We start from the raw sequence: 23,333 nt of genomic DNA, 5'->3' as shown, positions 1-23,333 counted from the left end.
CCTTTAGCTTTAAACTAGCTTAAATTCTTACAATTGCACACTTTGCATATCAAGCAGGTGAACATCAATTTCATATGTAGTTTCAAACACAGTCCAAACAGCAGTTATGCTGTGCTTGAAGCTGCTGTCCTATGAGCCACTTATCATGCAAACTGGTGACTCTCAGAAACTTCTGTCTTCTGATTCTGCTGTGGATTTGGGTGTGGCAGAAATCTTGCTGTATTAAACACCCTCCCACCAACCACCGAACACACACACACACACACACACACACACACATATACATATACACACATTTACATACACACAGAGACTTACCAACTGTGTACAAACTAGCATCTGTGAGCTTGTTGATGGTAGCTTCCTGATAGAGTCCATCTTGATTTTTGACTTCAACCACAGCACCCACCTGAAAGTCAAAAACATCTGCAGAGCTTTAATTTATGATTTACTTTACAAAAAAACTTTGATGAGCCTTGTGCTTAATTAAACCGCCACATGTATCTAAATATTTATTTATGACATTCTCAAATCTTTCATTGACAAGGTGGTGAATGATTTCCTACATTAGCCAAAATGTAGTTCAACAAACTACTAGTATTCAGCCAGTGGACTAAGGACTTTATAGTGCTTCAGCACAATGCAGGAGCAGTCATACCAACCACTAAAGATCAACGAGACCCCAGTGGAGAGAGTGGACATTTTCAGGTACCTAGGTGTTCACATCATGCAGGACCTGTCTTGGTCCTGTCACATCAACACCCTGGTGAAGAAGGCCCCCTTAAGACCATCTGAGACGCTTAAGGAACTTTAAACTACCCTCTCAGGTGCTAAAGACTTTCGACACCTGCACCACTGAGAGCATTCTGACGGGTAGCATCACTTTCAGGTTTGAGAACAGCACCATGCAAGACATACGAGCCCTCCAGGGGTGGTGCGGAAAGCTGAGCATATCTAGCACATCTACAGCAAGCAGTCCCGGACCAGGGCCAGAAAGTTAGTAAAGTACCTCATATAATATAATAATATAATAATTAAATTATATATGCATAAATCTATATATATAAAGCTCAAATACCACTGACTGACTCACTCACTCATCACGAAATCTCAAAAACCACTGAACGGATTGCAATGAAATTTGGAACATACCTTCCTCTTGGGTCTTAGGTGCTCACTAAGAAAGGGTTTTGAAAAATTCACCCTGGATCGCGGCTAACTCGCGAAAAACGCGATTTCTCGCGCATTGTAAACTCTTCGAAATAACAGTACGGATCCTCATGAAACTTACTACATTGTTTCTTATTACATGTTAGATGCACGATAAAAATTATTTTCAAAGTAGTTTGCCCTGTATCGGTACTACAAAGCGGTAGTACTTTATTTGTTGACGTTACGTTCTGATCTCTGATCTCTCTCTACAACCTGATGTAAGCGAGTCACGACAGAGCAGATCCAGTGCAATTCTCTCAAAGTTAGCAAACAAACAGTTTACACAATAGCACTTTTTTTAAACTATTCAATTTTCACATGATTAGGATTATACAGTTTTTGGTTACCGTGATGTTTTGCCCTCATCCATGACTTGGGACGCACACTTTTTCCTGCTGCCGGTTTACCTGCAGTGTCCGTGTTATCTTGCCATTACGCTAAACTGAAACTTGAGCAGCCTAACTAATCAATAGCGACATTCGTTGACAACAAATTTGATTATCGATCAAACTCTGGACTGCTTTGGACAGGTAACACAGAAGACGCTGTAGAATGAAATGAAGAAATGGGGAGAAAACAGCGAGGGGTTGAGGAGAAGATTCAGACCAAAGAAAATGGCAGAAAGTTTCCAAAGTTTGGGATCATTTCAAACTAAAACACAAAGGAAACACTGTACAGTTGCATCTGGTTCTTCTGGGGGTTTGTATTTGCCAAATGTTAGAAAATACATATTGGCCTGTCAGTTAAGATTCATAGCCAAATGGCTTAAAGAGGACTCTAAATCTATTTTGCTTGACTTAGAGGACTCGCAGTCAACTTACCCTCTACAAAATGTATTATTTGTTAGAAGTTTTAAGGTGATTAAGGCATTATGTGACAACAGTATTGTACTTTTTCATGGAATGCCTGGTCTATCATATGTAAGTGGGATAACAGAGCTGACTGGTCTTCTCCCTAACCTCCATTCACAATAACCCAGAGTTTTTGCCTAGTTTCTCGAAACTCGATTTTAAAACTTGGAACACTTATGGCATATACAGACTTGGTGATTATATTTCCAAAGATACTACCCTTGTCACCAATTCCTCCATATCAGTTATTGAAAAGTTTCTGCTGAATCCCCCTTAGTGTAAGCAGATTACATATTTTACATATATCTGGAATCAGGCAAGTAAGATCTCTATTTGTTGTATTCTTAGAAGCAAATTTGACTCAAGCAATTCACAATTATGTGTTAAATGTAAGGTGGAAGTTGTTATGGAACTACATAAGGTCCATTTGTTATGGAACTTTCCTGTAATCAGAGCTCATTGGTTAAAAATTGTATGAGCTGTGTTTGGTAACAAATTTGGTAGCTGTCTATTTGATATTCTTGCCTTTGCTGCCAGAAAAAAATATATTGTTAACGTGGATCAGTGACAAACACTTATCTTTGAGAGGATGGCACAAGATTATTAAGGAAATGATTCCATTAAAATTTTTAACTTGTCACTCATATGTCAATTGAAGCTTTTTGTCAAGTCTGGTCTCCATACCTGGATTTTATCGATGTCTCTCTAAGCAATATTTTGAGTTTTGATATGTAATAATGCACATGTATGTGGTTTTTCCCCTTGTTTTTTCATTAGCACTGTAAAAGATGGGCTCAGCACTGGTGCTCCTCAGGGATGAACCTTTCCCCACTGCTATTCTCCCTTTATACAAATGACTGCACATCAAGTGAACCAACTGTCAAACTCCTGAAATTTGCAGATGACTACCATAATTATATTCCCTGCTCATATCTATCTAAGTACTGCACAGAACTGTCAGTCATCACATTATCTGTGTATGTTGCACACACTATAGCTGCTATATATATTGTACAAAGGTCTATAGTAAGAACTCTTTATCATACCTGGCACACAATACTGTCATTTGCACTACCATGCATTTTCACACTTTATGTACATTACTGATCTGTATCCCTATTTATTACCCACACTGTCTATACTGTCTCATATTGTCTGTATTGTCTTTTTAGTCTGTTTTTGTCTTGTCTTGTCTGTTTTGTCATGTATAGGTTTTATTTATGTCTGTACTTTTGAGAGTCACAAACAGCTGGAAACAAATTCCTTGTGTGTGTCAACACACTTGGCCAATAAACCTGATTCTGATTCAGATTCCTTGTTTGTTGGTTGGTTTGTCTGTTTGTTATTAGTGGTTAAAATTAAAAACACAAATACAATACCAATAGTGTCATGTGTACATGCTTCATTAGACTTGACATTTATAACAAAAAAAAATACTTTTTAATAACTAGAACCATGATTCTTCCAAGAGCAACATATTTCCCAGTTCCCTGACCCACATCATTCACAGAACATGTATGTACATTTCTCAGGCATTCATCCCATCTATTGTCATGCATGTTAAAACCCATTTCTTTATCCCAATCAAGTTTTATTTTCTCTGTACTGTTGTCCACCTTATATAATAGTAACTTATACTCGTCTTAGGGTGTATACTAACAATTGTCTCTAAAATAAGATTCAAACTCAAAATCTAAAAGTCTGGAATATATTTTCTAATACAATCTTTGACTTGTACAGAAGTAAGGTCATTGTTTTAGTTGTTAAAAAATAACAAAATGTTTCTTTTGTATAAAGATCTCGAATTGTTAGTATACCTTTATGCTTTTACTGAAAAAATAGTTATTGTGCAATCCAGGAGGAAAAACTTAATTTATTAGAAATTGGAGTATCTATATACATGTCTGGAACTTTCAAATGTACCTTAATTTGTGGATAGAATCATATTGTCTTGTTGGAAGCCACTGCCAGGCTTAACGGCGCAAAGGACAATACTATTCGGAGTTGGACAAATATTGCTGTGATGTTGCAAGTTGGGCTGAAAAGTACTACTATGCCTAGCTGACTTTGGTTTTTTTAATTTTTCTTTCTTTATACGGCTTCATGGCATCTGTTTGTACATAGTTCTTTTCAATGGTGATCTTTGATATGTTTCTGAAATTAAACTTAATTTGAATTATTAGCAATTTTAAATGTACTGTTATCTGAAAATAAGGTGGTTGGCATTAATTCACCTTTTCCCTAATTTATCGTAAATCCAGAAAAGCTAAGAAACTTTTCAAGAAGATCTAGTAATGGTGGACAGATAGGGTCAGAAATGTATAAAAGTATATTGTCTGCATAGAGAGAGAGAGTGAGATATTGGGATCTGCTCTTTGTCACTATAGGCACTATACCGCAATGTTGCCTAATACAAACGGCCAGTGGCTCCATTGATATCACAAATAAGAAAAACGATAGAGGGCATCCCTGTTGTTTGCCATGACTTAGCTCAAACGTATTCGAAATGCCTTGATTTGTAATGACCGAGGCTATTGGGTGTCCATAAATTATTTTTATAACTTTGATGAATTCGTGAACGAATCCAAATTTTGTTCGAGTTGCAATCATATATTTCCATTCTATCTGGTCGAAGGCTCGTTGAGCGTCTTTAAATTTTGCTTGTTATAAATTATGTTAAACAGCTACCTCAAAATAAATATATGTGTGTCTATTGGGCATAAAACCGGTCAGTTTTGATTAACAATTGAACATATGCATTTTTTCAGTCTATTAGCTAAATTTTTACTTAGATTTTTTGATTCGACAGGAATAAGAGTCATCGGACAGTAGGATATCTGCAACTTCTTTTCCAGGCTCATTAGTGCAAGATTATTCCTAAATCTTTTTATAAAGTTCAGCACTTAAGCCATCAGGATCCGCAGATTTATTATTAGGTAACTGTGACATTACTTCTTTCAATTTCTCCAATTGAATCTCTTCATCCAAACTCAGCCTAGATAAATGAAAAGGGTTGCATTAGGAAGGGCATCCAGCGTAAAACAAGTGCCAAATCAAATATGCAGATCACAAAACAGAATTTCATACCGGATCGGTCGAGGCCCGGGTTACCAACGACCGCCACAGGTATTCATGTCATACAGCCAACAGGGTACCAGTGGAAATTAGGCTACTGTTGGAAGGAAGAGAAGGAAAGGAGGAAGATGTCTACAGAGACGGCAGGAAAAGAAGTGGAGAAGAGTGGAGGTTAGGGTGGGTACTTTGAATGTTGGTACTATGACTGGTAAAGGGAAAGAGATAGCTTATATTATGGAGAGGAGAAAAGTAGATATGTTGTGTGTTCAGGAGACCAAGTGGAAAGAGAGTAAGGTCGGGAACATTGGAGAAGGGTTTAAAATGTTCTATCATAGTGTAGATGGAAAGAGAAATGGTGTACTGGAGGTGAAGAGAGTTTCTGGTAGGGTTATAAACATGAAGCTTAAAGTTGAAGTGGTGATGATAAATGTCATCAGTGCCTATGGTCAGTAGGAGTAAGACAGAGTACATGTGTGTTAATGAGAGGGAGGGCAGTGGAGTGGTACGGTTGCAGGGAGAAGAGTTGGTGAAGGTGAAAGAGTTTAGGTACCTGGGGTCAGCAGTGCAAAGTAATGGAGAGTGTGTTAGAGAAGTGAAGGATAAAGTTATGGAAAATGAATTTATCTCCCCAATTACAACCAAATACCTGCCATTCCTATCTTTAATTGTTTGTTTATGGTTAAAGGAAACAGACTTTTTGATAATTATTGCTACACCTCTGTCTTTGGTTGAAAAATTGGGGGGGGGGGGGGGGTTTAATTCTAAACTTGGCTGTAGTTTTAATGTGTTTCTTGGAGGAAAATTATTTATGCCCCCAATTTTAAGATGCACATAAACTTTTTGATTTGACTATTAACTCCGCACATGTTCCAGCTTAACAGATTAAATGTGTTGTCACCATGAGCATTCACCCTGTTACTTAATGTATATAAGACATGTTCTGCCTGACCTCTTTAAATAAAAATTCATTTGAACCTTCCAACTTAAAAAATTCAACCTTACTATAAACATTAACAATACAAAACGATGCCTTTCAGTCCTTTAAATTTATTAAATATGTTGATATTTAGACTCGTTCTTTTCTTCTGATGCCCTTGTCAAACACCGCAACTTCTCCATTTCTCCAGCTTTTCACCGCATTTTGTAGATATGATTCGGCTCTCTCGGGTGAATCAAAAACCTTTATTTCATTTTTCTTCACAGTCACAATAAATTTGGAGGGAAAACAAAATCCACATCTCAGTTCGTGCTCCCTGCATTTCTTTCAAATGTTATCAAACCTCTGTCTCTGTATCAGGACAGCGGCAGCCAGATCTGGGAAGATATGTATCGCTTTTCCATTGTATTGTAGGGGTTTTGATCTTGCCAGGCGCAAAATGCGTTCTTTCACTTGATAATGATGAACTCGGACAATAAACGATTGAGACCGCCTGTCTTTTGGAGGTTGTAGCGATCAGTGTGCCCTGTCAATCTTAATTGCACTGTTGAAATTTCCTTAGCCCAGGATCTGTTCCAGAGGTTTTGTCACAAACACAGTAGGTTTACCTTTCACAGCACCTTCCTTCATACCAACAATTCTAATATTTTGTCCTCAAGATCTCAACTCCAATTCGCTATCTTTTCCCTGAGCATACTCGGTCTCAAAGTATACACATCATTTCTCCAGCGAATCAATGCAGGGTTTCTTGATCCTTTGTAGCTTCTTCAGTCACTGACTGTTAGCTAGTGACATGTTTAGCTCTGATAATGTAGATAATGGGGAGGGTTGCATTAGGAAGGACATCCAGCGTAAAAACATGTGACAAATCAAACATGCGGATGATCCGCTGTGGCGACCCCTGATGGGAGAAGCCGAAAGAATGTAGATAAAAGAACATCACATTTTCTGTTAAAGGACCTATGCACTTTCGCTATTGTTTCCATGATGTCTGTATTTGTTGCCTCCGTAACTTTTATGCTAGCTGGAACAGCATCGGACAGCGGCATTCGGTCCTCTTCAGTACTCGACTTTTTTACTTTCTTCTGCCTTGTCATTATTGTTTAGGATAGTCAGGATGAATGAGTGATGATTTTCAAAAGCTACAAGGTGTATTAGATTGAAATAAATTAGATTAGCAAAAAGCTACTAAACACATTTATTTCATTCAATGCTGGAAGCACCCACAATACTTTATACTTTTATTCTTCTTTTAAATTTATTTTATAATATTTTTATATACTATTTACATTTGCATCAACTTTTTTATTATTTGTAATTGCACTTTACAGTGTCACCCAGATGAGGATAGGTACCCTTTTTAGTCTAGATCCTTTAAGGATTTTCTTAACCACTGTTAAAGTACACAATAAAAAAAAAAAGCATATTCAAAACTTTTTGGGAACTCAAAAAATCTTAGTCTGTCCCAGAGACAAAGCAAAAAACAAACTCACAGAAAAAAAACTCGGGAAAAAGACTACATCACAACTTTAATGAATAAGCAGCAGACAGGCACAAAAAGGGGAACTCAAATATACATAACAATTCTAAAATATAACAATTCTCAAATATAAATAACAATTCTCAGGTGGAAACAACAGGAGATGATGAGGGACACTGGAGCAAAATTAGAGCAATATCTGTTGGGGAAAATGGGAAAAACCAGGAAAGAAAAAAACAAAATCCAAGCTGGAATCCCCCTAACACTAACAATCAGATGTCAAAAATACTAAAAAAGAAAACCCTAAAAATAAACCTCCAAAAAGCAGGAGTAAAGTTATTACAAGTCACTGTTCCAAAAATACCTCTAGTAGAAATATAGAGGTAATACCAAAAGATCCAGATCCAGACTTAGCACTAGTAAGAATCAAAAGGCCAGACTAAAATTTCCCCCCAAAAATTACAGGGATGAGGTCACAGAACATCAATAATTTCATCAATAATCTTTACTGATATTAATCAATTCCTGGCTGCCCCAAAGCCTTGATCTCAAAACATAGTATCTGTAGAGTATGACATGAAAAGACAGGTGTATTGAACAGAAGATTGAAGGAAGAAGAAAATTCCCCAATATGTTTGGAACAACCTCCCTGGCAAGTTCCTTCAAAAACTGTTTGCAAGGATACCTAGAAAAATGTATGCTTGTGGTTACACTATGTACTGATTTGATTTGGATATCTCTTCTGTTCACTTACTTTCCATTTTTTTAATTGATGAAAAAAAATCAATTACTAACTATTCATTAATTTGAACATTCTTACTTTCAAGCAATGTTTCCCCACACCAGCCTAAAACCTGTGCACTGTGGTGTAATATAAACTATTTAGTGTGTGTATGTAGAAAAATAAAAATCAATAAATTTTTATTTGTAGAACACTTTTAACATAATTAATTGTCTCAAAGCAGCTTTACAAAGATAAAAATATATTTAGCTATAAATATATTTATATAAAAACCATACACATATGTTAAATATACATATGTTGTATATACATACAGTGGTGTGAAAACATGTTCCTGATTTCTTATTTATTTGCATGTTTCTCACACTTTGTTTTAGATCACCAAACTAATTTAAATATTAGTAAAAGATCACACAAGTAAACACAACATGCAGTTGTTAAATGAAGGTTTTTATTAATGAGGGAAAACAAAATCCAAAATTACATGGCCTGTGTAAAAAAGTGTTTGCCCTTAAACCTACTAACTGGTTCGTTCACCCTTAGCAGCAACAACTGCAATCAAGCGTTTGCGATAACTTGCAATGAGTCTGTTACAGTGTTGTGGAGGAATTTTGGTCCAGTCATCTATGCATAATTCAGCCACACATAATATTTAAATTAGTTTGATGATCTGAACCATTAGAGTGTGACAAACATGCAAAGAAATAAGAAATCAGGTAGGGGGCAAACACTTGCATACCACTGCACATTGAGATCAAGTGAGAAGTTCCAGTGTGGAGACAGCATTTCAAATTTCATTTAATATTCATCAAATAGTTTAAATCAGGGGTCACCAACCATAGCGCCACTTACCAGCGAGCTGCATCAAATTTTTTGGTTGCTTTTTTTCTTTTTTTTTTTTATTACACTTGCATTGGTGTGAATTTGAAAATGACAATATTAAAAATGTTTCATATTAGATTAGAGCTAGCTGGTCTCCAAGTTGATTTTTGCATGTTACGTAACTGATACTCTAGAGCAGGGGTGGGCAATTAATTTTTACAAGGGGCCACATGAGAAACCTGAATTGTGTCAGAGGGCCACACCAACGATAATATTTTAGGGATGCACTGAAATGAAAATTCTTCTCATATTTAGAAGGCAATCGGGGTGTTTGGATTTAAGGTGATAAATTAAACCCGACCTAGAGAAACTCTTTACAGATACCCTCTCTTGAAATTTCAGCATTGCATGTTCTGCAAATCACTATCCGCACACCGCAGACATGTTGGCTCTTATCAAGATAACCGTGTGCTGGCTGCGCTTTTTTATTGCGTTATTACAATTGTGTTTCTGCCGTGTTGTTTTGGTGATTTAGGTATTTCGGCCGAAAATTTTCGGTGCATCCCTGTAATTTATGATTGGCCTCACGCAGGCCGGACAGGGACGTACAAAGGGCCGGATGTTGCCCGCGGGCCGTTGTTTGCCCAGGTCTGATCTAGAGAGAAGTAGTGAGTGTGAGAGCAGTCCAGGTTCTGCATGGGAAAGTCTGAATGCCCTAGGTGAAGTTATTATTCCCCCCCGGCATTAGAGCCCTCGCAGCAGGGCGAATGGGTGACGACTCGGCGGCATACTTGCAAAGCCAAAGCTAACACTAAGGCGGTAGTCCACGGGAGCACCATTCCTCTCCGCTTCGCGTGTCCAACATGTTTGCTCTCCTCGGTGAAGCACCCGCTGAGAAACCTGAAAGAGCTCTGGTTTAAGGAGACTCCATTCTGAGGCACGTGAAATTAGCTAGACCTTTAAGGGCACCAGCAGCACAGGTTATGTGTATACCGGGAGCCAGGGCGCCGGACATAGCAGGTCAGCTTAGATTCTTAGGAAAGCACAGGTTCTCTAAGATCTAAGATGTTTTTCACACAGGAGCTAATGATATACGCCTTCGACAGTCAGAGGTTACTAAGAGTAATAATATAGAGGTGTGTAAATTAGCGAAGGCAATGTCCGATGCTGTAGCATGCTCTGGCCCCATCCCAATGCGACGCGGCGATGTAGCCTACAGCAGGTTATGGTCGCTGAACTGCTGGATGTCCGAGTGGTGCTCCAAAAACAATGTGGGCTTCATTAATAATTAAAGCATTTTTGAGGGAAAGGCTGGCCTGTTAGGGCGGGACGGTATCCATCCCACACGGGAAGGTGCTGCTCTCATTTCTTGTAGTATAGGTAATAGTCTCAGAACAGCACTAGTTAACAAGTGACTGTCTAGAGCCAAGGCCAGGGAGCAGACAGACAGGCTAAACAGACCGTCTGCTAGCTGCACAGAGTCGTCACTCAGGATCCACCATATTGAGACTGTGTCTGTCCCCCGAGCAAAACCAAAATATAGGAATAATCAGAAAGTCTGTTTTAGTAACCTGATTAACATTAAATTAAATAGGACTGAACGCACAGCCAGCACCTCTGATCTAAAAACAGGATTGTTGAATATTAGATCTCTCACGTCAAAAGCGCTTACTATAAACGAAATTATTACCGACCAGGAGTTTAATATAATGTGTTTGACAGAAACATGGATTAAATCGAATGAATATGTAGCATTAAATGAAGCGAGTCCTCCTGGGTATAGTTACATACACCAACCCCGTCTAAATGGCAGAGGAGGCGGAGTCGCAGCTATCTATAATAATAATCTAAACGTCACACAAAAGACTAAACACAAATGTAAAACATTTGAAGTTCTTTACACCAACATAAAATATTCAGTGTCCGAAAGCATGTCCAGTCAGTTAATTTCACTAATTATTATTTATAGACCCCCAGGGCCCTACTCTGATTTTCTAATAGAATTGCAGATTTCATCACTAATTTAGCTACTTCTTTAGACAAAGCATTAATTATTGGTGACTTTAATATTCATTTTGATAATCAGGAAGACTCCTTAAGAGCAGCAGTTGTGTCCATTCTAGATTCAGTTGGAATTAATCAGAATGTTATAGGACCCACTCATAGTGGTGGACACACTCTCGATTTGTTGTTAACATTTGGATTAAAAATAAAAAACCAAGTCATAATTCCACAGTCTGAAGCTATTTCAGACCATTATCTAATCTCGTTTAAAATCTGCCTCAGTCATTGCATTTTTACCTCACCACGTTACCGTGTTAAGCGTACTTTCACGTCAGCTACAGCAGCGCGTTTTATCAATAATCTTCCAGAAATTACGATATTAGATAGATCTCCGTCAGACCCCGCAGAGCTCGACTGGGCCACTGAACACCTAGAATCAACGTTATGTTACACTAGATGATGTAGCTCCCCTTAAGACCAAAATGATCAGGGAGAAAAAATTAGCACAGTGGTATAATGATCATACGCGCACCTTAAAACAGACCACTCGAAAACTAAAACGTAAATGGCGTCAAACAAAATTAACAGTATTTCAAATAGCATGGAAGGAGAGCCTCCTAAATTATAGAAAATCTCTTAGTGCTGCTAGATCAGCATATTTCTCCACCCTCATCGAAAATAACAAGCATAATCCTAGATTTTTATTCAGCACGGTAGCAAAATTAACAGGGAATAAAAGCACTGCACTAACATGCACACCATCATTAGGTAGTAATGATTTCATGAATTTTTTTAATAATAAAATTGAAAACATCAGGCAAGAAATCCAGACAATTAATATAAATCCAAATTATTTTACAAGTAACCCTGTCGAAAGCAGTGTAATTATAGCAGACAATCAACTACAAAGCTTCACTCCTATTCATGAGAATGATTTAATTTCATTAATTTCCTCATCAAAATCATCAACCTGCATTCTTGATTTCTTCCCTACAAGTTTCTTTAAACAGATAACTCCAGAGGTAATTGAACCTGTTTTAAAAATAATAAACTCTTTCATTAGCACTGGTTATGTACCAAAATCCTTTAAACTGGCAGTTATCCACCCCCTTATTAAGAAACCTGACCTTGACCCATGTCAGCTGTCCAACTACAGACCAATATCAAAGCTCTCCTTTATATCCAAAATTTTAGAAAAGGTTGTAGCACAGCAGTTTTGCTCACACCTACTTATGAATAACATTTTTGAAATGTATCAGTCAGGATTTCGGCCTCATCATAGCAGAGAGACGGCGCTAGTTAAGGTGGTAAATGACCTGTTATTGGCCTCTGATCAGGGTTTTGTCTCCTTACTTGTTTTGCTCGACCTTAGTGCAGCTTTTGACACCTTGCTAGACTAGACTTGCTAGACTTGAGAACGTTGTTGGAATAAAGGGAACAGTTCTCTCTTGGCTCAGGGCTTATTTGACTGATCGCTATCAGTTTGTTGATGTAAATGGTGAGTTCTCCACACTCTATGAGGTAACGTTTGGTGTTCCTCAAGGATCTGTCTTAGGCCCACTGCTTTTCTCTTTATATATGCTGCCTCTTGGTGAAACATGGGATTCGCTTCCATTGCTATGCTGATGACACACAGCTGTATATTTCAGCAAAGCCAGATGAGAGAGATCAGCTTAACAATGTTGAGAAGTGTGTAAAGGACATTAGACAGTGGATGCTTAATAACTTTCTTCTGCTCAACTCAGATAAGATGGAAGTACTTTTACTAGGACCACATGCAGCTAGAAGTAAACTTTCCGATTACGTAGCATCTCTGGATGGTGTTTCTGTTTCAGCGTGTACGGCTGTCAAAGACCTTGGTGTGATTATTGACCCTAGTCTTTCCTTTGAGTCTCACGTGAATAATATCACCAGGATCGCCTTCTTTCACCTTAGAAATATTGCTAAAATTAGAAATATGATGTCGTTGCAGGATGCAGAAAAACTAGTTCATGCTTTTGTTACTTCTAGATTAGACTAGTGAAATGCTTTACTGTCTGGGTGTGCGAGTAAGTGCATAAATAAGCTTCAGTTAGTTCAGAATGCAGCAGCAAGAGTCCTCACTAGATCTAGGAAATATGACCACATCACTCCTGTTTTAATCAGTCTACACTGGCTCCCAATTAAATCTTGCATTGATTATAAAATACTACTACTGACGTATAAAGCACTTAACGATATCTGAGTGAACTTCTGTACCAGTATGATCCTCCACGCCTACTTAGATCAAAAGGTGCTGGCTTTTGACACCCAGACAGTAAAGCGTTGGTTCCTCAAATAATGACAGAACAGCAGGGGGCAGATCTTTCTCTTATAAAGCCCCACAGTTATGGAATAGCCTTCCAACCAGTGTTCGGGACTCAGACACAGTCTCAGTGTTCAAGTCGAGGTTGAAAATGTATTTATTTAGTCAAACCTTTGATCAGTAGATTGGTTTTTCTTAGGTAAAGGCTCAGATCTGGAGGGAACATGGATATAGAGTGTTTGGTGAACTGGTATATTTGTATGCTGTCGTCCCCTCACATTCACATGTTCACTCAGGTTTGTTGACGGTGGTGTGGTGGGTCGTCTCTTATCCCAGAGAGCCCTCATGTCTGTGTTACCTTCTGGTTCTCCCTTTTTGTTATGCTGCCAAAGCGAGTCTTGCCGGAGTCCAAACTGCACAGTGACATTAACTTTCATACAACAATAAGGACACTTAATAATCCATATCCTTCTCTTCCCCTCTCTCTCTCTCTCTCTCTCTCTCTCTCTCTCTCTCTCTCAGTCGAGTTAAACATGCTCCTGAGGCTCCAGTGACCACTGTTCCTGCCCCTCTCCCCTCCGTGGATCTTCCCACTTCGTCCAGTCCTGCCTCTGGATAGTGTTCTCTTCGACTGGAGGCCACTCTGTGCAGCTTGGGACGGTTTCTCATCAACACCTTGGGTGGTTCCATGAAATTCCTGAGTAAGAACGGGAGCTTTGAGGATGGATTGGACTGTAGTTAATGTCAACAGTCTGCTACAATGACTCAGGAATACAGTTCGCTTCTGATAATCATCACTGTACCCCGCAACATTGTATATCTGCTTCAAAGGGACATTCGGTGCAACCCAGATGAGGATGGGTTCCCTCTTGAGACTGGTTCCTCTCAAGGTTTCTTCCTTATGCCATCTTAATTAATTAATTAAAGGTAAATTGAGCAAATTTGTTATTTCAGAAGTGTGTATCAAACTGGTAGCCCGTCACATTAATCGGTACCCAAGAAGTAGCTCTTAGTTTCAAAAAGGTTGGTGACCCCTGGTTTAAATGATCCTCAGTGGATAGACCCTACGTTGACTCTTGACACAGGTGCCCAATAACAATGTGTACCTGATTTATAAATAAACAAGTATTACAAGAGGCTGTTCCTGTACTCTTTGTTCACATATGACTATTTTGCCAAACACAGCTTTATATTTTTAAGTTTTCTGTTGACCCAATCAACCTGGGCCTAATTACAAATAGAGAGAAGCACACATAAAGATGTGTGAGATAGAGATGTATCACAATTGTGTCACAACAACAACCATTCCTTTAAAATTATTAGTACAAAGGAAATGTGAGTGGAATTCAAGAAGTCCTACAATAGAGTACACTCATACACAAACAGAACTAAAGTGGAAAAAAATTCCTCTCCAATGATGATCTCACAAATAATCATAATCACATCACATTCCATTTCCAATGGAAACTTAACACAGGTTTGTTGACGGTGGTGTGGTGGGTCGTCTCTTATCCCAGAGATCCCTCAAGTCGATGTTACCTTTTGGTTTTAACTTTTAGTTATGCTACAAGTCCAGGCAAGTCCCCAACTGCACAGTGTCCTTAACTTTCATACAACAATAAGGACACATAATAATCCATATCCTTCTCTTCCTGTTACCCCTCTTCTTCGGGAGCTTTGAAAATGGATTTGGACTGTAGTTAATGTCAACAGTTTGCTACACTGACTCAGGACTACAGTTTGCTCTGATCACCATCACTGTACCCTGTAACATCTTTTATCTGTAATAAATGGACTTTCGGTGCAACCCAGATGAGGATGAGTTCCCCTTTTATCTGGTCTGGAGTCTGGTTCCTCTCAAGGTTTCTTTCTTATGCCATCTTGGGGAGTTTCTCCTTGCCACAGTAGCCACTGGCTTGATCATCAGGGACAAACTTACACTTATAAAGGACATCTTAATCATTTTTATTGCCAAATTATCTGCGTAAAGCTGCTTTGAGACAATGTTCATTGTTAAAAGTGCTATGCAAATAAAAATTTTATTTAATTTAATGTAAATAAATTTTCCTGAGGTTGAAGGGGCATGATATTTAAGGTATATGAGAGTGTGTGTTTGATTTGAAAGCATTTTTATGTTTTAGATACAGTTTTTTTTTTTTTTCTCTTAATTCAGCATCCTTATAGCATTCCTATTAAAGGACTGTTAGAGTACCTAACTAGGGTTCTAGTCATAGAAGGGATGTTTGCCATGCACTTTTTCTGTACAGCATGTGCCTGGGGAGTTACTTTGTATTATGCCTTTATGATTTTGTTTGTTTTCTTTGCCTCTCTCTTGCCCATTATGTATTATGTATGTATGTATGTATGTATGTATGTATGTATGTATGTATGTATGTATGATTACACACTTTAATTCTCTGGTACATTTTTGTTCGATCCAAGATTGGTACAAGGTGCTCAGTGGATCAGGTTGCTATAATACTTGGACTAGCATAAAATTATAGATTATTCAATTTTGCTGCAAATGTCAATGGATTCTAGCTTTACACTGACATTGTAAAATGTTTGGGGGCTCTGAAATCTAATTAAATTGAAGCAAGTGATAGAGTTAAAAATGTCCATTCTAAAATATTGTTTCTGCAAGAAACACATTTATTGCCAGACGAAGTCATTAAATGATATAGAAGTTGGTAAGGCCAGGTATAGCTGTATCCTATGGTTTACATTTAATAGGGGTAGCTGTACTGATACATACATCAATACAATTTCAGGTATTAAAATATATTCATGATCCATCCGGTAGGTACATTATTATTACGGGTAGGACACTAAATGAATATTGTAATCTTGTGAATGTTTACTGTCCAAACAGAGACGAACCAACATTTTTTCATAATCTCTTCTTAATTTTGTCTTCTCTTCAGGGTTATTTAATAGTTGGTGGTGATTTTAATTGTACCTTAGATTCTAATTTGGACCGGTAGTGATGCTTCACATTCGCAGAGTAGAAATGTAGTTAAAATAATACATAAAGGACCTTAATTTAACTGATATCTTTTTATACTTACCCTGAATAGACTATTTTCTTATTTCAAAAGGCCTGATTGACTGTATATCTAACTGTGAATATAGTAGTATCGTTTTGTCTGATCACACAATTTTCTCTGGAATATACTCAGAGATATACTCTTAAAAACCCATCTAGATCTCATCTAAACATAAAATGGTTACATAACCCCAAATTTCTTGATTTTGTAGAAAACCAAATTGATTTATTTTCTGAGTGTAATACAAATTAGACCTTCTCTTTAATAAGGTGGGATGCATATAAGGCCTATATTAGGGGCAACTGTTCAGCTTTACTAGTTCTAAAACCAATAGACCCACCCTTAAAATGATAGAATTAAAACAAAGTGTCAAAAATTTAAAGAAGGGAATACTCAAAAAAGATAAACGTTCCAGAATTGTTACTTAAAACAGAATTAAATCTCTACTAATAAAGCTGTGGCTAATATAACTAAACTCAAACAAACATATGACCTGGAAGGCTGTTGGCATGGTGTATGTAAATGTGATTAACAAACTAGAATTTATAGATAGACAAAAAAAACATGATCCCCGATAAAATTAATAAGGTTTTTAAAAACAATTATAAAGATCATCACCCCAAAGGAATAGCCATCTCTATTAAAAAAAATTTGGAAAAGACTCAGTTAATCTCTCTATCTGAAGAAGACTCCAAAACATTGGATCAACCATTTGAAGAAGCAGACTTGACTGCAGCTATTGATTTTATTAGAAGTGGGAAAGCGCCAGGCCCTGATGGCCTGCCAATAGACATATACAAGATCTTTCACAACAAATTGATAACCCCAATGATATTTCTTTACAGAAGTCAAAGGTAAAGCCGTGTGCTTAGTTTGTGGTACACAAGTCGCTGTGTTTATTGATTACAATCTGAATCGCCACTACGTGACCAAACACGAGGAGAAATATAAGAGCTTATCTGACGAAGAGCGCGCAAAAGAGTCAGAGGCTTTGCTAGCCAAGCTGCAAACTCAACAAAAGCTTCTTACAAAACTTTGCAAATCCAGATACAGATCCTCTATAACTGATGATCATCTCTCAGCTGTCCTTCGCATAGCCACCTCAGCCAGATTTCAGTGCACTTGTTCAAGCCCAAGACAGACTGGATTTTTCTCACTGAACAAGTAAACTAAACTGAAAACATCAAAAGCACATTGCTGTTTTTTATAAAGTTGTTCAGTTGCTTATCTTTAACATACCGTATTTTTCGGACTATAAGCCGCTACTTTTTTCCTACGCTTTGAACCCCGCGGCTTAAACAACGAAGCAGCTAATTTATGAATTTTTCCTGGGTTTTTCCCGGTTTCACAAACTTCAACCCAAAAAACTTAGCGACATAACATTAGACCAATGAAATTTCCAAACGGAAATGAAAAAACGCACCTCACCTGTGTTCTGAGCTGCACGGCTTCGGGAGAAAAAACATCCACCGGGTGATTTTTAAACGCACGACAATGCCAAAAGATAAACTCCCAAAAGAAATAGTTGTGAAAGGAAGGAGGAAGACAGTGAACAATGACTTACTTGGTCGGCTACTGTTTAGATACAAGCCGTTGTAACACGTTGAGTCATGGTTAAGGGAGAGCTCGCTAACTCCAGTTGCAACAGAAATCATATAAGCACAGACAGGTTTCCAAAACTCGTGCTTTTTTATTTTTCTTGGCAACAGCGTTTAGGGTTAGTCAAAGAAACTTAGAAATCAGCATCAGAAAATAATAAGGACATATTCCTCGTTTATCGACATAATCCTGGTATATTTCCCAAAATACCGCTATGCTCCTAAAGGAAGCGCAACATATTTCACCCATTACACCGTGTGAAACGTGTCTTTTGTTAAAGCCTGTGTAAAGTACATTAGTGCGGCTTATAGACAGGTGCGGCTTATTTATGTTAAAAATAAAAATATTTGTAAAATTCAGTGGGTGGGGCTTATATATGGGTGCGCTTTAAAGTCCGGAAATTACGGTACTCCAAAACACCTTTTTAGTATTTGTGAAGATTAACAAGTTAAAAATAAAATGAAACAGAAATTCTTTTTGTTTTAAACTGTTTATTACTTGATTTACTCGCTTTTTTACTTTACCTACTAGCAGCTTATCAAAATATATAATTTACTGCTTTTTACAATGGGAGAAAATTATTATTGAGCAGAATTAAGTTCAAGTTGTCATTGGTTCGGCCCTCCAACACAGTTCAGATTTTTCGTGTGGCCCCCTATAGAAATTAATTGCCCAGCCCTGTTATAGACCAATTAGTCTTTTAAATTCAGACACTACGATAATTGCTAAAGTCTTAGCTAGTAGACTTTATAAATATTTACCATCATTGATTGATCTTGATCAAAGGTAGGCAAGCTTTTCATAATATACGCCGCTTGTTAAATGTTTAGGGTCAAACTTCTACAATATAAGTAAAATTCTATTCTAGTCTAATCTAGTAATTCTAATAGAATTCATTCTATTCCTTTTTGTGCTTAAATGCCGGGCAGTCGTAAAAAGCTTTTCACTGCATGTCGTACTCTGAATGTATGTGTATGTGATAAATAAAAAATTTTATTTGATTTTTTGAAGTGAAGAATAGAATAGAGATTATTTTGTCACACACATTACAGCACAGTGAAATACTTTTCTTTGCATATCTCAGCTCGTTTTAGAGGCTGGGGGCAGAGTGCAGGGTACAACTCCCCTGGAGAACAGAGGGTTAAAGGCCTTGCTCCGCCTGAACCAATGAGGACGCACAGCGTACCCAAAAATGTGTGCAATTGGGCGGATAGAACAACAAAATCTGGGCTTTTATTTTGGTCCCAAATTTATAAAACAATGTTTGCACCCTGCTCAAGACCCAAAACCAAGAAGGAGGTTAGACAGTTTCCGGTGCTATTATCATGGATTTGTGCCTAAGTATTTAGATGTCACCAGCCTTCTGACTGATCTCAAGAAAAAAAGAAGATCCAGTCCAATAAGCAGAGTAGTGCTGCAGGCTTTCAGTCCAATAAAAGCTACACCCTGCGCTGGGCCATTTCTACATTCCCCTGATTTCTCTCTCCCATTTTTTTGGAAAACACGTTGAGCAGGGGGCTGGAGGCCAGTTGGTGGAGTGGAAAAAAACATCCTGGGCTATATATTAGGGGCAAGCTTTCAGCATGATCGAGAAAAAAATGATTGGCAATTAAATGGATAGTCCTCGCCCACCAATACTATCTGCTTAGACAGGCCTGCAACGTCTATTCAAACCATGCTCTGCTTTAGTAACTCTATTGCATTAAAGATGTCAATTGTCGACTGTCACTCGACCACTCCCCTGCATCCACATAGTTAAATTACATACATTAGTAAATGATGTGATGTGATTGTTGGTTTAGGGAAGAAGAAATGGGAGACAGGTGATGGGTTTCAGTAGCTGTAAACCGGGTACCTCCCGGGTCTGAGACAAGCAGTGGAGTTATGTGGATGCAGGGGAGTGGTCGTGTGACAGTTTGTGAATGTATGCATTGACATCTTTAATGAAAGAGTTACTAAAGCAGAGCGTAGTTTGAATAGAGGCCTTATAGATTTATTGTTATTATTTCTACAGATCATTTCTTCACTAAAAGATGTTTTAACAAATTTTCTTACCTTCAGGTTTCCTCTGATGTGTTCATCATGAACCTCAGCAGTGGATGAGTCTGGCTTAAAGGTCACCTGTAATAAAAAGATGATGAAAAATTTATGATATTAGGATTTGTAATCAGTGCTAGAATTTGTGGGAAAACTGCACAATGACTGTGTCAGGGATTCACCCTGCCACGCCCCCCTCGGTAGCAGTCTCGCTGCCTCGTTATCCCGTGCCTGCCTTGACGACCGACAGCTGTGGCTCATCTAGGTTTAGACTATATAAACTCATGTTCTGGAGTCACAGGCTGTCGGTTCTTAAATGTCATGCTGGTGATTCCCCGTGGCTGCTCGACCGCCAGCATTCCCTGCTGGTTCCGTTTCCCAACTCCGTTCCGTGTTGGACTACTCTTGGCCATAGGAGGTTTTTTACTTTCGTTGGACTTTAACTACCGTTTGGATTACTCGTCTCGAGCAGATATCTTTGTTTGCTTCTCTCCTCGGTTTATGCGAGTGTTTTTTGGTTGAACTTTTTTCAATAAACTATGATTGACTTACTTCCGCGTCATGGTCGTCAGCCTGACAGACTGTAGGTCTGCTTTTAGTCAGGGGCCCAAGAGTGGCAGCTTGGCGATACCGGGGCTTGAACCCCCGACCTTCCAATCAGTAACCCAGCACCTTAACCACTAAGCTACCACTCCCCTGATGCAGGTCTGATCCTGGAGATGTCCTGACACGTATTGTTTTTATTTCCTATAGAATAATAATAGCATAACCCTTATTACACTATATTTAACACCAGAGGTGGAAAGTATTTGTGTCACTGTAATTTGGTTTTTTTTGTGTACTATTTTTAAAGTAGTTTTTAGAATTTGGAATTGTACTTTTACTTAAGTATTTTTGTTTTGAAGTATTGTACTTAACTACATTTTAAATCATATTTGTTACTTAGTAAAAAAATAAAATAAAGATAAATTAATGCAAGAGGAAGACAAATCACAGCCTGGAAACTACTGCACTGATTGATGGGTGGAGAACAAACACATTAAACTCACAACAAAGAAAGATAAGGACAGACAAGACAGATGCCAGTAATGCAGACCCAGCTGCCATCAAATCAAAAGTTGTTCAATATGTTCACTCACTGTTTGAATTCTGAATCTGCATTTTGATTTCTCTCATAAAAGACATTAAGACTGTAGTGGGTTTTTTTTGTAATTGCATTTTAATTTATAAAGGTGTTCCTTTAATTAAAAACATCTAGTTTAAGAATTATATCCCCTTGTCCCCACACTAAAATCCCCCCCCACCCGTTGTTGAAAAATTGTGTTAAATTATAAATTATCTACTTATCACTTTTGCACTTAAGCAGATTTTTAGACCAGTAACTTTACTTGTACTTAAGTAAAATGTCATTGAAGTAACAGGACTTTTACTTGAGTAGTATATATTATTACTCTTTCCACCTCCAGTGGCGACTACAGCTATCAGCAGTGGCGATATTCCTGACACATACGTAACCCTTGGAACTTACTGTAACCCTTTTAAATTGAACATTACCTTCTTGTGTAAATTAACTCTGTGAGACCCCTTTTGTTCTGTACGTTACCAAAGAGACTCATGTAATTGGTGCAGTACTGTTTCCGCACCATTAGAGGGCAGTTGACTTTAGTGTAATGAGTGAACTGGTTGCTTTTAGTTCAGCTGAAGAAGCTAGCTGGATATGCACCATGAGGTCAGAGTGATGTTCCAGAAAAATCACTTAAATCTTGCATTTTTTTATATTGAAATGTGTTAATCCTCTACTTAATTATGTTAAAAATCATTCAGGTTGGAAATGCATTCCAGTTTTGCTGAAAAGATCTGATTTTTTCGGTTGATTACTGTGTTTCTTTATGAGAACTCTGGTGAGTTTGTTTGCTTATTAACTATTTTAGTAATCTGATACCAATCCTTCTCTATATGTGTACTAAAACCCAATTAGAGTTACCTATGAGGTTTGAGAAGTGTTTTATGTATATAAAGAAAGTTACATTTGTGAACAAAGCTAATAAGTCTGTATTGCTTAAATGATTTATTCATTTATGAGTATGTTCATGAAAATGGGTGGGAAGAAAGATGTTATATGACAATATTGTCACACATTTGTACACTTTAAGTAGTTTACATGTTCGCATTGTCATACATTGAGTTTTTATTTGTACTAGTGGATATTTTATGTAGCTTATGGTAAATATCTGTTTTTGAATGTTAAAATTGAGAGATCTGCTTAATGTTACTGCATTATTTTGTGCAGATTGGGTTTTATATTTGGAGTCTGATTCTGCATCGTGATCTACTTTTGATTGGCGAGCCAGAGCCTATTGACCCACACATGTGGAGTGAACTTACACCCCCTGTGGATTTACGGGATACAACAGCTAAGCTACGATCTCACACACTCTGTACACACTACCTGAGTAGAGAAAGAAAAATTAACACCATTCACGGTTGAGAAATATATTTACACCTACAGGATACAAAAGACTTTGGGACATTTTACTTTATTTCGTTTCAATTTTTTTTATTTTATCTTTATTCTATCTTGAGTTCAATGTCAAGCCCCTTTCTCTCACTTCATTGTGTTATTTCCTAAGTTTTCTTTCTGAAATTTTAATTAAAGTGCCGGCTGTTAAATTTCATTCACAACTGGGCTCAGTGTTATGTTATCCTCCTAGAGTCGAACCTAAATTACTTGTGAACTCTTGAGTATAAATTCATTTGTTATTCATTGTACCGTATTACAGTACTTACATTACACATGGTAACTCCTGGCCTGTTTTGGTCCCACTTTCTGTGAAACACCACAGAGCTTTTTAATAGGCTGTTCAATAAAACTAGTAGCTAATGCTGCTCTAAAGCTCTTTGTAAAATTCCTCAAAAAATGGCACAATAGTCTGATCAGGCTTGGTGCTAATTTTATCACATTGATTGGGGACATAACACAGTTGAATAGTTTGTTCAGGTCATTACTGTATGAATAACTGTGAAGAGGGTGCCTAGAATGAGCTGAGGCATAAAAACTGTACCCATTGTTAGGTTTCTTGCACATTACACAAACAGAGAATATTTGTTTTAAATTTTAAACATTAAAACATTCAAATAGACATTTTAAGGTTTATATAGACATATTTCACTTGTCGAGGCAACAATTATATTTTTTCAATTACATTATTGCAATGCGTTCCAAATAAAAAATTACAAAGATAT

The 23,333-nt window shown here is 37.6% G+C and overlaps 1 protein-coding gene across 8 annotated transcripts in view; it reads right to left on the bottom strand.

The window, feature by feature from the left end:
- The window catches only part of arid4b (AT-rich interaction domain 4B), a 193,930-nt gene that overhangs the window by 138,056 nt on the left and 32,541 nt on the right, over window positions 1-23,333 (bottom strand). For 6 of the 8 annotated variants that reach the window (XR_014533265.1, XM_083539879.1, XM_083539880.1 and 3 more), the window contains exons 4-5: window positions 20,109-20,174; window positions 319-409 (exon numbers count right to left, since the gene is read on the bottom strand). Coding sequence is in view for 5 of the 8 variants with exons in the window: in XM_083539879.1 (XP_083396005.1) it covers window positions 319-409; window positions 20,109-20,174 (157 nt within the window). In the remaining 3 variants the exon portion in view is untranslated. Of the gene's footprint in view, window positions 1-318; window positions 427-20,108; window positions 20,175-23,333 lie in introns of all 8 variants that reach the window. The other 2 variants (XM_083539884.1, XM_083539886.1) reach the window with 1 other exon arrangement.

This window comes from Silurus aristotelis (genome assembly GCF_946808225.1).
Source record: "Silurus aristotelis genome assembly, chromosome: 4".
In the NCBI taxonomy this organism is placed as follows: domain Eukaryota; kingdom Metazoa; phylum Chordata; class Actinopteri; order Siluriformes; family Siluridae; genus Silurus; species Silurus aristotelis.
This window is presented reverse-complemented; position numbering and strand designations above follow the sequence as displayed.